This window comes from Borostomias antarcticus, assembly GCF_949987555.1.
Source record: "Borostomias antarcticus genome assembly, chromosome: 14".
Classification (NCBI taxonomy): Eukaryota; Metazoa; Chordata; class Actinopteri; order Stomiiformes; family Stomiidae; genus Borostomias; species Borostomias antarcticus.
This window is the reverse complement of record NC_140247.1, coordinates 8,738,259-8,755,029: the sequence shown is the minus strand read 5'-3', so window position 1 is coordinate 8,755,029 and position 16,771 is coordinate 8,738,259. Positions and strand designations below refer to the sequence as shown.

Here is a 16,771-nt window from a genome sequence, read left to right as displayed (position 1 = left end):
ACTAAACTAAACTAAACTAAACAGACAGACAGACACAGACAGAGAGACAGACAGACACACAGACAGACAGACAGAGAGAGAGAGAGAGAGAGAGAGAGAGAGAGAGAGGCCAGTGTAGATAAGGGTGGGAGATAAATCAGTCCTTCCTTAGAACAGAGACCTCACAATGAATGCATTCTGTATAGTGGAGTAAACAGCATGGAGAAGTAATACTGAATTAACGGGACATAAACCCCTATTTTACTCAGTATGAGGAACATGTCAAAGCACTTTTAAAGCTACATTTCCCACATATGTTCATGCTGAGATAGGTTGGTGTAAGGCAGTAATTACCGACAGAATCCTTAGTGTGGTTCATGAGTCATCCATCCACAGGCAAGGTTTAGGTGATCAGGAACTAGATGCTTCCTTCATTGCATCATCAGTCTGTGCATTCCATCAAGAGAATGGTCTTAAACAAATCTGGCTTCAAATATATACTTCAGGCCCTAAACATGCAACACAATCCATCTATCAGCATCAAATCCATTCCAATGCAGTGATTAAGACCAAACAAGTGACATATGGTGTACAGAAATTATTTAATAATATTATAATGTGTCACAATGCAGTACAATATGAGAGAGCCAGGACTACATTGAGGCTTAAACACACTCCTCTAAAACATCCACTCCTCTTCAAGACAGCACAGTCCAGGAAGTCTAATGAGCAGAGTAGAAGCAGAAATACAATACATACACATACATTTCTTGGTTTTCCAAACAGAAAGCACATCTCACAATGCCTTCATTGTCTTTGGTGAAGAAGACAAGAACAATGTGTTGATGCAGTCTAAAAGAAGTCAAGACAGACGTTAAGTTTTCCTCCTGTCTTCCATCAGTGTTCAGAGTCACAATCAGAAACAGGTTGCTGAACACGGAGCAGAATGAGACCATCTGAGGCGCGGTTCATCTCAGGCCTGGTTCAGTCGGCTCAACGTGGCCCACTCGGAGGGCTCAAGGAGAGGGGGGACATGCCGATGGGTACTTAACACCAGGACACAGACAATGGCGGGAAGCCGATCTCATGTACTGGGCGTACCCATCCATTGTGGCTAGCCCGCGACCCCTGACCCCAACCTTCCACACGCCCTCTCTTTCCATGCCCTCCCTTACCCCCCCACCCCCCATGTCTACCTTCTGTGCCCGATCTTCCCCTTCCACACATCCTCACAATGGGGGGGTGGCAGAGTCCTGGACACAGATAAAAATACATATTCAATATATAAAAATACCAGTCAGGTACAAGAGCTGACAGGGCATATGTTATTTTGTTCTATGGCTAAATAAAGATACACTCGCTATTCAGTATGTCTATTCATGGACAGGGACAAATGCCTCTAGATCCTGTGGATAACATGCTATAGGCCTACAGTAAACAGATAATTCCACCAACAAACTGGCTTTGTCTTTTTTATCGGCCAAATCTCAATGTCCAGCAATCTGAGACGTCACGCCACCATAACTGACAGAGGAATGTCTGTCGTCGTCGTCCGAGCCAGCCTGACAGAGCTTTTGTCATCATCCCGTCGTGAATATAACATGAGACGGATCAAGATTAAACCAAAAATGTCTAATAAGCAATCAAAATAGCATTGTCATTAAGTCTCAGATCTGGAATAGTTCTGAACAATTTGAAGACATTTTGTCAAGCAGCCTGAGGGAATCTATGGAACCGTACTAGAGAATAGCCTACTGATTTACCAAAAACCCTCTTTTTAAACCCAGGAAGAGCAACATTGCAATCTGTTTTACAATCCTTCAATGCATAAATCCTATGATCAACTCCAACTGCCACTCACCGACTATCAGTGTATCCAAGAACATCCACGTTTATGGTAGGCCTATATATGTGTTTTGTGGGATTATTATCGGTAATACAGATCATGCAGTGAGGAGGGGGAGGATAATGCAGTCTTCTCTAAGGTCCTAGAGTCCAGCGCAGCGGTCTGAACGGCCGGGGTCAGGGGTCGCAGGGGCGGGGTCCTCGGGACGGTGGGGGAGACACGGAGGATGAGGGAGACTCCACGACCCCTATCAGGAACTCCCATCTCCGTTCTTGGTCTTGAGCACCACGAGGATGACCATGATGGGGATGAGGCAGATGGGGGTCATCACCAGAGTGAACACGATGCTGGGAGAGGGGTCGCTCAGCTCCTCCGTGGGACAGTCCCGGAAGAACATGGAGTGGATGTTCACAAAGGTTTGCTCCGCCAGGGCGTTGGGCCAGGGGATGACCAGGCACTCGGCAACCACCTCCGTGCACCGGGTGAAGTGGTTATACGGGCTGCAGAAGGGGTTGTTAGTGACCATGTCTATGATTTTGAGAAAGTATAGGCCTCAATATTCAATATAAAGACTGATTACTATAATTAAATTTACAATTGACTTACCTCCGCACGTTGGTCCAGATGCACCAGTCAGTATTGTTTAGTAAATACATGGATTCAACAAATGGTGTGTAGCAATCAAAGTCAAGCAACTCGGAGTAGCACTTCAGCGTTGGCAGTAGTAAGTGATCACAAATTAAACAGTACTTTCCACAGTCAGTATCATTCTTCTTCCCACAAGCTGAGAGAGAGAGAGAGAGAGAGAGAGAGAGAGAGAGAGAGAGAGAGAGAGAGAGATTAGATTAACAGGTTTACCAGATTAGACATATAAAAAGCTTGCAAAAGCAAAAAAGGACCAACCTATTTTACTCATATTATATCCATGGCCGAAATCTAGAAGGAAATGAAAACATTGATTTACAAGACATGTTGCAGGATTGAACAATGTTGATTGTCTATATCCGCTGATAAATTCAGTAACTGCTGAATATAGTTGACTCAAACGTAAATGACATAAAACATAAGACATGATACAGTCTAACCGGCCCAATATATCCAAATTCACTCCACTGCGTCTCGATCTGATACTCCAGCAGCGCGAGACGCACGCGTTTCCAATAGCATAGTGGCACAAGAACACACTCACCGGACAGAAAGGAGAGGAACAGCCCAAAGAAACCGAACGCTCCCCTCATGTCAGAAAAAGGGAGCATAGGCACGTTTTCCCCAACTGATGAGCATCTAGAATGAGCCTAAACTTATTAGAACGCGCGCTAGGCATAACAGGAAACTCGACGGGGTGGAAGCTAGACGCGGTGTAACCCTCGGTTACCAGATGTTCGATCGGTGTTACCCGCGGTTACCAGATGTTCCTCGAAGTTCTGTCTGTCTGCCCTGTCTGTCTGCTCGACTTGGCAGCAAAATCCTCCCCTCTCCAACTCCCAGTTCTTAAGGATTGTCTTGACTTTTAAAGGGGTGGAGGCTCAAAGGATTGTCCTCTTCTCTCCCAAATAAAAGGGAGCACTCCCAAGCTGGGCTGGACTCACATCTGAAAACCCTTTACTCTTCAACTCTTGTTCCGCTTTTGAGTCTCAATTTCTCATAGTCGAAGGCCTGGCCTACAGCTTGTGATTTATTTGCCTTCAGGACTCCCTCTGCCAAATAGGAAACATAAGTAAACATTTAGGGCTTGGGCGTTCAGAGGTGGACGTAATCATGGCAGTGCATGGGTTTGCTGCGCAGATGGCAGTAAACTCATATTTGGGTTAATTTCATAAAACATGGAAGATGTTATCACTGAAAGCCAGCTGTTTTTAAAGGCCCAGTCTCTTATCTACAAGCTAGAAATACATACCTAGCACTTTCTATGGCACCTCCGCACTTAACAGGCCATACGAAGGATGAGCCTGAAAATATGGGAGGTCTTGGCTCTTTATGTAACACCCTGGGCCATGAGGCACTGAAGCGAGTATGGCACACCTGTCTGCTAGCTCCTCACCATCTCACACCTGTCTGCTAGCTCCTCACCATCTCACACCTGTCCGCTAGCTCCTCACCATCTCACACCTGTCCGCTAGCTCCTCACCATCTCACACCTGTCCGCTAGCTCCTCACCATCTCACACCTGTCCGCTAGCTCCTCACCATCTCACACCTGTCCGCTAGCTCCTCACCATCTCACACCTGTCCGCTAGCTCCTCACCATCTCACAGCGGTCTTAAAAGGCCACTCGCCTAATTATCTATCAAACAATGATTAAAGCACCCAGCACCTTGTCAGAGCAGCGCTAACAGCGATTAAAGATGATATTAAAACTCAGTTAAACTCAAATGCCTTCCTAAAACGAAGATATGAATCATTGTGCTGCGCATTGTGATCCACGTGTGCCTCAGTTGGGCCCCAGAAAACATCTGTTTGCTGAGCAACATTTTTGATTTAGTAATGACATCAGGAAATGTGTCTTTTCAGCAGAGGAGGAGTCCTGGGATGGGGGAGTTGGCAAGGGGAGGAGGGGGGATGGTTTGGGGAAGGAGAAGGGGGAGACGAGGCAGGGTGAGGAACCGTGAAGGGGAGCTGTTCCAGAGCCACAGTTGTTTCACAATTCAGAGTTCATGCGTTGATCACAGCTGTCGCATGGGGTGAACGAGGAACAAGCACAGGAAGTGAAGCCGGAGGGGGCTGTGCATTTAACAAGGTTTTAGTTGACCTTTGACCTCAGACAATTACAGGCCTTATGTCCACGGCTGCTGACCCCACACTGTTGGGGACCGCCCTCCTCGTTTGTCCTGGATTCCCATGATAAGACTCTCAGATTTATTGGCTTGAGTCTGAGTCTCTGTTTCCTTTTTCTCTGCAAGAGGTTTGCCAGCTCCAAACCATTGTGTTTATAGGAGTCATCCAACAAGAGTCCCCAATGGGTTCAAACATAATTTCAGATCAAAGTTTACCACATTTGGGATGACGAAGGACAAATGTACAATAATGTTGGTTTAAAAACATCTGATTAATGAAGTGTTTGCACCTTTCAAACACTGACTGAGGAATACTATTGTGAAACGCCAGTATTGTGAAATAAAGCTGAAACAGGCTTAACAAATCAGGTTTTAACAAATATGTGAACTTACCATGGTGGGCTGTGTTAGTTGTCAAGTAATGCCCTGGAGAAAAAAACAAAGACAAAGTAAATACAGCAACAACAACTTGCCATTTTTCTGTTATGACTTGATAACTATGACTTTTTTGTTTTACTGAATGTTAGTGGGTTAGTTATTTTGCTATGGGATCCTATAACAACAGAAACATTCATGCACTATGCAAGTGGGTAGGATACCTGACCTGGAGTGGTGGCTTGTGGCTCCTCAAACTCTTTATTAACCAGGCCAGCAGCTATGGCGCATGCTACAACGAGACAGACACAACAAGAGAGCAGGAGGTGAAGTGTGTTGGGTGAGCTGGGAGACACACCCTAACCCTAACCCTAACCCTCACCCTCACCCTTACACAGATATAGTACTATAGTTGACCCCCCCAAATCCACCCGGTAAAACTGAAGAACAGGGGAAAGGCTTAAGCATAGCTAGCTAGCTGATGGTGACAGGCTTGAACAAACTATGTATAACTACTATCGTTATATATAGCGAGCCCTGTCTGTAAGTGCTCATACTGGTTTGATTTGTTATTTTGTTTGTTAATCTTTTATGGATATACAATTACCTGTTCTCAAGTTTTAATTAAATAACTCATTATTTAACTCTTCTTGTTAACAGTTTCAGGGGATATTATCCAACCAGAAGTATCTGCCTCTAATTTGCAAACCAAAACAGAGTTCACAAAAAAAGATTCCTTCATTGTTGCAATATGAAAATGTACAGAATTACTTAGTGTTCCTTAATAAGAGTCTAATTTTAGACACAAATGTCAGTGATAGGATCCTCTAAGCTCCTACTTCATCAAGAGTTCCTAAGCATTCCACTTTTAAGCTGAGAGAGGGCGAATAAACTACTGTACATACAGACCCTAATAAACTAGCAACATAGGCTACTACTGTACATACATACCCTAATAAACTAGCAACATAGGCTACTACTGTACATACAGACCATAATAAACTAGCAACATAGGCTACTACTGTACATACAGACCATAATAAACTAGCAACATAGGCTACTACATACAGACCATAATAAACTGCAGCACCCCTTCAAACTATAGGAACACAGCACTCTGTTATGCTACTTACCCCACATGAGAATGAGCAGAAAACCCCAAAGAGAATAAGCCAGTGGAGAAGAATTGCAGGTTTTCATTGTGCCTGACACTCTGTTCCTCTTCACTTGTGGACACAGATTACACACTCAGCCTCCTACAGGAAGACTCTATAAAACAACAGGAAGCGCTCATTTCCTAGGATGGGCTGCTTGGACGGATTCCCACAGTGGGACAGAGAGACCCTGATAAAGAGAGAGCTACTGGAGTCCACCACCATACCAACCGTCTCTCTCCCCCCCCCCACTCTCTCTCTTGACCTCTTTCTCCCTTTCTCTCTCTCTCTCTCTCTCTCTCTCTCTCTCTCTCTTTCTCTCTGTCTATCCCTCTTTCTCTCTCTCTCTCTCTCTCTCTTTCTCTCTGTCTATCCCTCTTTCTCTCTCTCTCTCTCTCTCTCTCTCTCTCTCTTTCTCTCTGTCTATCCCTCTCTCTCTCTTCCACTTTTCCCAATTGTTGTTCCTAGTTGTCTAAAAGGCTAGTCAGAAAATACAATGTTTAAATGTTAAATGCGAAAAAGGTGTTGAAAAGGTATCTAAATGTTTCTCAGAATGTGATACCACTTGAACTGAAATTAAGTGATGCAACATGCTTTACACGAATGAATTACACATCAAAAACATGATGGTTCTTTGTTGTGTCGCAAGCCAGTAACAGTTGTGTTGGAGTAACATAATTGTGTTTGCAGGGGAACTTTATTAAGTTAACACTAACTGTGAAGCAGACAGAGGTGAAGAATGATTTCAGTGTGTGTCTCTGACAATGTGTATGTGAGGCGTCTTACTGGCAGAAATGTGGGAAAAATGTGTTTCTGTGTATGTTCTGTGAGGTAATCTCTGATGACAAGCTTCTCCCCCTAGCACTGATTCCGAGGAAAATCTCTCGCTGTGATTGACGTAGGATGTGTAGTATAGTGTGTGTACGGCCCAGTACCCACACAGGGATTCATCCATCTACGTCACTGGCCCACTCTGGGTTTGGGCTGCTGGGCCTGGAACGGGACCAGATAACTGGGCCAACACTGCTTCCAAATTTGAATCCAGATCAGTGAGACTCTTTACCTTTAAACGTACTGAATAAAACCCAGTTGAAACGCTAAAATGCGTTCACATGAAAGCTGAGTCTAGAGCAGTCTGTGAAGGCTGCCATGTGTGTTTGTGGGGCCAGTTACTCAGTTACACTTCATCACTCATTGGTTAGAAATCAGAAATGGGGAGGCTCACACAAATACTGTATGTAATAGCATGATTAGATCATTTGATCTTCTGTGAATCTTGACAAATGCTGACCAGTTATAATGTTCTAAGTGACTAGATGTGTTATGAATTTCTCCAGCTGCTCTGTGAGTCTTTTGATGAGCTCTATCTGCCTGACATGGATGGCAGAGGCTGCAGTCCACTGGAAGATATCAAACCCTAATCTCAGGTGCCAAGACCAACATACACCGTTTACAGTATCGTGTAAACTTTACACGATACATAATCAAACACCTTCTACTGATAAGGCCTCCCGCTCTGCAACTTATCTCCCTGCTCCTATTTGCTTTTGTTTTACTGTCCAGTATAAACATGCACAGGTTCTCATGACTCTGCACCAGTCATGAAGCACCATCATGGACAGCATACCAGAGTTCTGTCAGAGATGGAGGGAAAAGCAAAACATAGACTCTGCAACACTGTGTGAGGCAACACACTTGCTTGAGAGCAGGCTGCAGCCTTTAGGACTATCATTTTCATTTGATTTCAAACCTTTATACTTGTGACGGTTTCCCTCATTTACAGTGATGACGAGTTCACACAGAGACACAAATCAAATCAATAAAACAAATGCTATGTACAATAATAATAATTAAAACAGTTACAGGTTGAAGTACATAGGTCTAAAGCCATGGATTTAAACTCTGTGACTGAAGGAAGGACCTCAAGCTTTAGAGTCTGTTGTAAAGTATTCCAAGTATAAGAAGCAGCCCTTCCAAGTTCAGAATGCATTCGAGGAACCCAGAGAACAAGCCGATCATTAGATCAGGTCTGGTAGGTGCCAAGGCTCCAGCCCAACAGAGATGAGATGAAAGGTAGAAGTTTACCAATAATGGCTTTGAAAATAAACAAATACCAGTGATAGTAACGCTTAAGAGAAAGAGATGGCCAGCCCACCTTATGAAAAAGAACTCAGTGGTGAGTGTCATATCTATCACCTGTAATAAATCTTAGGCGAGAGTGGTAGACAGTCCAAGGGTTTCAATGTTGAAGCATGTCTATAGATAGAGTCACCATAGTCTAATACTGATAGAAAAACAGCTCGAACAATTCTCTTCCTGCTGAACATAGGGAAGCTAGAACGGTTTCTGTACAGGAAGCCAATTTTCTACCGCATCTTAGAGGCTAGATTATCCACATGAAACTTGAAAGAGAGTTTATCATCCAACCATAAACCAATATATTTGTACTCTGTGACTCTCTCAATATGCAGGCCATTAGCAGTTGAAAGGTGGAGTCGATCATTATCAATTGTCCTGGCTCTAGAGAACAACATAAATTTAGATTTGCTAGGATTTAGGACTAGTTTAAGATGGGTGAGAGTTTCTTGTAGTACATTAAAAGCAAGATGCAGATTAACAATGGCTTCCTGAACAGTATCCACAATACAGTAGACAACTGTATCATCAGCATATAGATGAACATGACAGCCAGTTAGTGCAGAGATAATATCATTAATATAGATGGTGAAAAGGACAGGACCCAACACTGAACCCTGGGGAGCACCTTTAGCTAGACAGGAAATCAGATTGAATGTTACCCAATTTCACACACTGACACCTTGATGACAGATAATCCTGAAACCAATCACAAGCATCTCTATCCAAACCAATACTAGATAGTCTGTTTAAAAGCAGCTGGTGATCGACTGTATCAAATGCTTTTGAGAGATCTACAAAGAGGGCAGCACAATATTTCCTGTTGTCTAATGCCCAGATTATGTCATTTGTGACAAGAGTGACGGCTGAATAGTACTATGATTAGCTCTAAATCCAGATTGGTGAGGATTTAAAACTGAATAACTTGAAAAAAAGGATTTTAATTGGTTATTTACCAAGGTCTCCAGAACTTTGGCTAGGCATGGTACTGTAACCTTGAGATAGGACGATAGTTGTCCATCTTATCCCTGTCACCCCCTTTATGCAGATGGACCACCCGGCCAGATTTCCAAACCTGCGGAACTATACCAGACGCAATGGAGAGAGTAAAAATGTATGACAACGGCTCACTAATGACTGGGGCTGCCAGTTTTATAAAAAATGAATCTAGATTGTCCTCACCAGTAGAACACTTAGGATCTATGGATTGCAAGATTCCTAGAGTTTCACTGCGTGTGAAGGGCTGGAACGAGAAATGAGAGATATGTTCCGAAGTGGGAATGCAACCAGAGTTAGCATCCAGGGGAGCCAGCCAAGTATACAACCTATCAAATAATCGCCCTGCCTCAGAGAAGTGCTTATTAAAAGCAAGACAAATTTGTTTTGGATCAGAGATCACACGATCCTTCACATTAATACACCAGGGCAGTGAGCTAGAGGATTTGTTTTTAGATTGGTTCACTGCACCCCAGACTTTAGCTGGGTTTGAATATGAGTTAGAGACTAAATCCAAGAAGTAATCAGATTTAGCTTTCCTTACAGCTGTTGTACATTTATTTCTGAGTTGTCTAAAAGAAAGCCAGTCTTGGGTATCCCCTGTTCATCTGGCACAGGACCAGGCACAATTCTTATCATTAAACAAGTTAGACAGCTCACTAGAGAACCATGGTGCAACTCTATCTTTAATCCTAGTCCTTTTAAAAAGGGTGTGATTGTCTACAAAGTAATTGAATGTTTTTACAAAAGAGTCAAGGGCAACTTGCACGTCATTAGACTCAACCGAGCATAGACTATTATAGTCATGCTCGGTCATCTAAGAAGGATTGGGCATTGAAAGATCTAAGATTTCTCTTCAAGTCAATGTGTGGCCTTGTTTTCACCATTTTGTAGATCTAACGCAAGCCGTAGGACAGTGGTCACTTATACCCAAATCAAAAACACAGCAGGCAGAAATCCTGTCACGTCTACTGGAAAAGATTAAATCAATGAGGGTGGATTTAGCATCATTTTTTGGATTGGGCCTAGTGGGCTCAGTAACCCACTGAGAAAGGCCGAGATTTCCGCTCACTTCCTTCAGGTAACCAGGAGCTACACTCCGCCAGTCCAGATTCAAGTCACCCAACACAAGCATCTGATCTATCAGAGAACAAACAGCATCAACACCGATGGACTGGGGGTGCAGAGGGGAAAAGGCACTGCTGAATCTGTATCAATGATCAACTAATACCAACAAAACCATCAATATCCAGGAATCTCAGAGACTTAAGAGATCATATAGCAGAGCTGGACGCTGGACAAGCTGATCATTCAGGAGGATTCCTGGTGGACCTTCCAAGCCTCATCATCATCCTGTCTAAATGGTTTAATGTAATAGTTGAGGAGTTGTATCTGTTGTTTTATCATTTAAATCCTAATTCCTCTTCCTCTAATTCTTCTCAGATCCTCCTGGTCCCTGATATTGTCAGACTGTTAACATTTGAAGCATATCAGGCCTTGACAAGTTGACATTACAGTACGGTCAATTTGACACTGGCCCAAACAATGAATCCAGTGGCCCATGCCATAGCTACAGTAGGCCTAGCTGTGGATTTTGACATAAAATAATAGGAAACTAGAAATGGTGCTCAAGAGCACAGACCTCCACCCATGAATACATTTCGTGGCTCTCATGAGCGTGCACGTGCGTGCGAGCAGGACATGTTTTGCTTTCCTGCATTCGTTAGGTCGATACCTTCATGCCAGTCCAAACCGTGTGTCTATGTGACCTTCCTATGTTCAGATATGTCAGTTTCAGTTCCCCTTATTGACAATGAATTTTCACTCCTCAAGTCCAAAAAAGAAATGAATGGAGGTGATTGGTTAGCCTGGTTCTGTTCGGGCGGCTTTTGGACCCGTCCCGTGATTCGGATCCACTCCAAAATTGAATGAGTTCTAAATTGGTTCCACAGGGTTGCGTGAATATCAGTCTGGTAGCTTTTGGGTCGTTCCTGCATGCTAACAAATGAACCCACAAACAAACGTACACACGCCACCAAAAACATGACCTCTCGTCCTGTCACTGTCGCTAGGGTTGCTGGGACGGAGATTAAAAAAAATAAGCCTACTACAATACAAGACTCTTATGATTAGAAGGACATACTTTACATAATTTACATTATACTTCTTTGATCGTTTGAATTAGAAAAAGAGGTGGTTTCAAAATAATCTCTTTTCTTTTTAATTAAATGTTTTAATTGCTATAGTAAAATAAAAGTGCAATGCACTGAAAGGTCACAAAGTGAAATTCCTTTGTGGTTGACCACCTCCTAAGAGACAACTGAGTTGTTTTTCATTTCTACGGTTCTGAACCAGGTAAAGTTTACTGGTTGCATCTGCTCTGCACTCCAGAGTGACATGAGCTTATTCTCTATAGCCTGCTCTATACTGCCATCTAGTGTGTGATGGAAGACATCAAATCTGCCAACAGTCCTGACCAAGCAGGCTATGTCCGCTGCACACAGGGAAGTAGCCTTCTTGAAGGAGGGGCAATAATCCATGACGACTTCGCCGTTACTGAACGAGTATCGTAATGCGAAGAATCCGTAGGCTACTGATGATGGACATGTTTTAGGCTGTTTCTCTTTGTGTTTATTTGGTGGGCGGAGGGCTTGCATCATACTGAAGCCCACGGTCCAGTAAGAACTATGTGTCTGTCGCACGGGCGAGTCACGTGGTTGTAGTCTGGATCAGTAGCGTGGCTGACCTGCCCTGCCCTGCACCGCTGTGCCCCAGCCCTCGCGAGAAGAAAAACAACATGCGTTGAGAGACTGGAACCCTCCCAACAGATGGGGAAAAACAGCATGGGCTTTTCCACTCGGGCTATATCATTCAGCTAGCCTATATTGCAGCAGGAGATGTGTATATTTAGTTTGTTATAGTTGGGTATAGCCTAAATCACCAGTAAAGGTACTCGATTCCTTATTGCTACCAAACAGTGACTGTTTGGTTTAACAGTCAACACGTTATAGCTGCATATTTAACTAGTCCTAATGTTTAGGACTTTTTTCATCACCGTTACAGTAGATAAATAGCCTAGAATATTATTTTTGCCATTCAAGCTAATAGGCTACCTTATAATGTGTGTAGAAAATGCACCTAGGCTGATCAATTTCACCAAAAAGCGTATTATTTCTGTGGGTCATTTCAAGATTCGGAGTCTTCTCACCCCGGGTTGACATGCAGATGCAACCCATGTAGGCTATAAAGACGTCACCCTCTACTCGGACTGTCTGAGCCAGCTAAGTGCGCAGCTTTTAACTGTACAACTACAATCTCAGCATGCTGGCGGACAACATAGGAATCTTCGGATCTCCTTGGCGTCTGACCACATATGCGTGGACCTTACGTGTCGTCCGTAGCGAAGATAGCGTTATTTTATTCTAGTGGATCCCGAAACGGGGACTTGTGATCAACGCGTCAGTGGAGGGCTCGAGATAGGAGGTAGGACACGAGGATTCTAAAAGGTATTTATAAACTGCGACACTGAAGGCAGTCTCAGACCTGGACATGTGAGCTTGTTACAGACCAACCACATAATCCACATTGGTATGGTTACTCGCGATAGGGCTAGGCTACAATGCGCACTTTTGTAGGTTAATTTAAAGGGAAGCGTAGCCTGTTTCAATACGAGTGCTGTTATCCTACTGTTGATGCACTCGTATAGCGATGGCTTTATGGAATACAGCCATTCGCCATGAGATGATAGGAAGGTGCATATCGCGACATTTGTGTTGTGCCATACCATTCCAATGACATGTTTTGAAATGGAATTTGTTTGGGGGTTATAAAATCCAGGAAAAGTATACTACGCACTTTTCTGCCCCGTTTCATATTGCCTTTCGGAAGAGGCACGCCCACTTTTACAGTGCAGTGTGTATGTGTGTGTGTGTGTGTGTGCACGGGGAACATGTGTCTGCTGCTATTCGAAGGGGGCGTATTCGTTTGCGGTTGTAGCCTACCAGATATTATGTTGTTTTTCTCTATTCGGTTTTCGCCATTTGGCCCTTCTGCAGGCCCACGTTGTCGCATCTTACAGCGCACATAGTGTAGCACTGACCAGGATGTCATTTAAGGTCTCTTTTTAATTCTAGGAGTTTAGTGTTGTTGTGCAAACACAGGGGGCAGTCTTCAGCAAGGGCTAGATTCCTAGTATCGTGAATGACTACATTTGAGGCGTGCGTGCAAGCGTGTTTGTGCGCGCGCGCATGCGTGAGTGTGAATCACTTCTTACGGGAAGGCAGGTCTAGTGATGCTGTCATATCTACCATCACTTACACACTGAAGTTAGGATTCTAACGGAAGGACTGAGCAGTCCAAACAAGCTACAAACACAACACATACTATGTGTATCTTCAGATTATCATTTCTAATTACATTAGAAAAAATACATTTGAACAACCTTTAACCTATTGGTCCTCATTTGGCCACCCCACGTGAAAAAATACAATCTTAGAAAAAAAACATTTTAACGTGCTGTCTTATTTGTCTTTGAAATGTATTAGGGTAGGTAGGGTTGTGTTTTCACTAGTGTAACTTCTGAGATCCCCCTGTAGTTTCCTGTTGACTTTTTGGCGTGCCTCTAATTCCATAAACTGATTCTGCCATGACGCAGGACCATGGAAGAGGCTCTGGCTCCAGCCTTGGCCGCCGCTGAGCCACCAGCACCTGCCCCGGCCCCTGGCCCTGCCCCTTGCCCTGGCCTGGCCCCGGGCCCTGCCCCGGCCCCAGGCCCCGCCCCTGCCCCTTACCCCGCCCCTAACAGCCCCACCAGCAGCCTGGTGGAGTGGAGGCGTAGAGTCAAGTCTGAATACATGCGTCTTCGTCAGCTGAAGCGCCTAAAGAAAGCAGAGGAGGTCAAGGTGAAATCACTCGTTAGTCCCTTTTTCATCCACTGTTAGAAAATGTCGGCTTCTTACTTAGTGAAAAGGCTGGTGTTGTTTTGCAGGCCCTGTTCATGTCTAACCGGCAGAAGATGGAAGAGCACGCCAACCTGCTGAACACGGAGTGGTCCAAGCTCAGGATACAGACCATTCCTCTGTCCACCTCAGTTGGAGCAGCGCCTATCAAGAAGGTTGGTCAGAGAGAGAGAGAGAGAGAGAGAGAAAGACACACAGGCAAACAGACAGACAGACAGAGATCTGACCTCTGACCTTTCATTAACCAACCGTTGGTCAGCTCTCCCGCCAACCTGTCAGAAGGCCCTGATTTTTCATCCCCTCGACAAGCTGTGAGCCAAAACAGGACGGTGTGTGCGACTGACAGAGAGCCACCTCAACGCCTCCTAAACTCCCTGGTGAAAACAGCCACCAGGCAGAGCTGCATCTTAGCTTTCTGAAATGTCACTGTGTTCTTTCTACCTCTTACCTGTGCTGTTATGTAACCGTAGGCTAACTGTTGCAGCACATCCAGGCCCGGTCCATACGTCTCACACCACCTTCTCCTCTCGTCCCAACACAGCTGTGTGTGGTAGAGTTCGGCTTCCCGGCCTTCAAATCCCAGGCGATCGCCATGCGGCCCCTCACCATGGTGGCTGGAATCCCCTTCATGTACTCCTGGTCTCCTCTGCAGCACAACTTCATGGTGTGGGCTTTGTCCGTATCGTCCAGTACAGCACACCTAGGCCAAAAGTATCATTGGTCACACTTTACAATATTAACTGTTAACTAATGCCTATTTAGGGTTAGGTTAGGTTACTAATGTTAATTAATACCTTAGTTAAGGTAAGGGTTAGGTGAGTTAACCTTAGTTGACATAAATAACATTAGTAAATGGTTAATAGAGACATTAGTTGACTGTTACTTAATGCTTAAAGGAATAGTAACGGGAAAATCATGTTTAGCCCTGTTTTAAGGTTACTTATGATCATAAATGGTTCAGATCAAAACGTTGACAAAACTAGCACTTTTGAGAAAGTCTGATAATTGCTCTACCACCGTTTTGGTCATACAATGGATGTGGGTGGGCACCTTGAAAAATCTTTCAAAAACATGTTAAACTCTCAATTTCAAAGACAAGAAGCATGAACTAATGCTCATTAATGTACCCTTATTGTAAAGTGTTACCGTATCATTTTTCTAACACACATGCACAGAAACACTGGAGAATATGTCTCCCTCAGTCCGATCAGTCTCTGTGTCCGTCTCTGTGTCGTCCCTGGCAGGTGGAAGACGAGACCTTCCTCCATAACATCCCCTACATGGGGGACGAGGTGCTGGAGCAGGACGAGGCCTTCCTCGAGGAACTCATCGATAACTACGACGGCGTCCACGGAGACCGGGGTACGTTCCGCCGCGTCATCGGCGGTTCCGTCGTTCCTTTCCGATGAAACGCTCCGTTCGCCTCATTCATCACAGAGATGTTTACGGGCGACGCGGGGCTAGGCAGGCTCTGTGAGGTCATCTTTATGTGCCGGGCGCGCCTGGGTAATTCGTTTGGGGGATATGCACTGACGCATGTTGCGCCGTGCGATGTCATCGGCAGGCGCTGACATGTTGACTGTGCTTGTGTCCCAGAGGGGGGGTTCATCAACGATGAGATCTTTAAAGAGCTGGTGGAGGCGCTGAGCCAGTACTCCGACCACGAGGACGAAGAGGAGGAGGAGACGGGCGAAGAGCGGGGGAAGAAGGAGGAGGAGAGAGGGATGAGGAGGGGAGCCGGGGAAGGATCGGAGGAGACCAAGGCGTGCACCGTGGCCTTCGTCAGGAGGAAGAGGAGGAGCACGAGCGAGGGTGAATCTCCTCTAGAGGGCGTTTGACTTTCACACAGGCGGTAACCGCAGACCCTAAGCATGCCTCTAACCGGATGATTATTCAACAAGAGATCAAATCAAATCAAACTTTATTTGTACAGCGCATTTCATACACAAAGGCAACACAATGCGCTTTACAGAGAGCAATGGGAGGGTGGGCATAGGTCCCACCCCTACATACTCCAGAGGGAAGCAGAAAAACAGTTTCACCCGGGGGACAGAAGGATCAGGTAACGGTCGAGCGCTTTGACCGTGAACTGGACCGTTGAGGATCCAGGAAGTGTTCCCGTTCCGACCTTCACCGCACTGCGGTCGGACTGCCCTGTGTCCCGGGGCCAGTTTGGGCCGGGGGAACCTGTTTGCTCATGACACCAGCAAGGCCTGGCTCTGGTATCAGGGCTCTGGTGTCAGGGATCTGGTGTCAGGGCGGCGTGACCTCTGCCACTAGGCATTATGGGAACTGGGGTGTTTAGAGATGGTATCTGGGAAAATACCAACATCAAGGGAGGAACAAACAGATTGAGTCAGTCACTGTGAGACGTGCCCACACACACACACACACACACACACACACACACACACACACACACACACACACACACCGAGAATTAGAATAAGTACATCTACAGTACCTCTGAAACCCAGTCACTTATCATAACACACTAAACTAGTTGATCTTGGCGTTACAGTGTGAATTATTCGAGCCCATTGAAGAGAACTCT

The 16,771-nt window shown here is 45.0% G+C and overlaps 2 protein-coding genes across 3 annotated transcripts in view; one reads left to right on the top strand and one right to left on the bottom strand.

Moving 5' to 3' along the window:
- Window positions 1–1,229: 1,229 nt before the first annotated feature.
- Window positions 1,230–6,187, bottom strand: ramp2 (receptor (G protein-coupled) activity modifying protein 2). Of its 2 annotated transcripts, XM_084449088.1 has the most exons (6): window positions 6,107–6,187; window positions 5,203–5,265; window positions 4,992–5,024; window positions 2,729–2,761; window positions 2,432–2,609; window positions 1,230–2,325 (listed from the first exon to the last, which is right to left on the bottom strand). In XM_084449088.1, the coding sequence occupies exons 1-6, from the start codon at window positions 6,171–6,173 to the stop codon at window positions 2,076–2,078; spliced, it is 624 nt and encodes a 207-aa protein (XP_084305214.1). In that variant the 5' UTR covers window positions 6,174–6,187; the 3' UTR covers window positions 1,230–2,075. The 2 variants fall into 2 exon arrangements, with proteins under 2 accessions (XP_084305214.1, XP_084305215.1); XM_084449089.1 differs by lacking the exons at window positions 2,729–2,761; window positions 4,992–5,024; window positions 5,203–5,265; window positions 6,107–6,187 and having other exon boundaries at window positions 1,230–2,353; window positions 2,432–2,558.
- A 6,422-nt stretch (window positions 6,188–12,609) lies between these two features.
- The window catches only part of ezh1 (enhancer of zeste 1 polycomb repressive complex 2 subunit), a 17,164-nt gene continuing 13,002 nt past the window's right edge, over window positions 12,610–16,771 (top strand). The window contains exons 1-6 of the mRNA XM_084448335.1: window positions 12,610–12,765; window positions 13,914–14,160; window positions 14,247–14,372; window positions 14,759–14,881; window positions 15,462–15,579; window positions 15,814–16,029. Coding sequence (XP_084304461.1) covers window positions 13,918–14,160; window positions 14,247–14,372; window positions 14,759–14,881; window positions 15,462–15,579; window positions 15,814–16,029 — 826 coding nt within the window. The 5' untranslated portion in view covers window positions 12,610–12,765; window positions 13,914–13,917. The remainder of the gene's footprint in view (window positions 12,766–13,913; window positions 14,161–14,246; window positions 14,373–14,758; window positions 14,882–15,461; window positions 15,580–15,813; window positions 16,030–16,771) is intronic.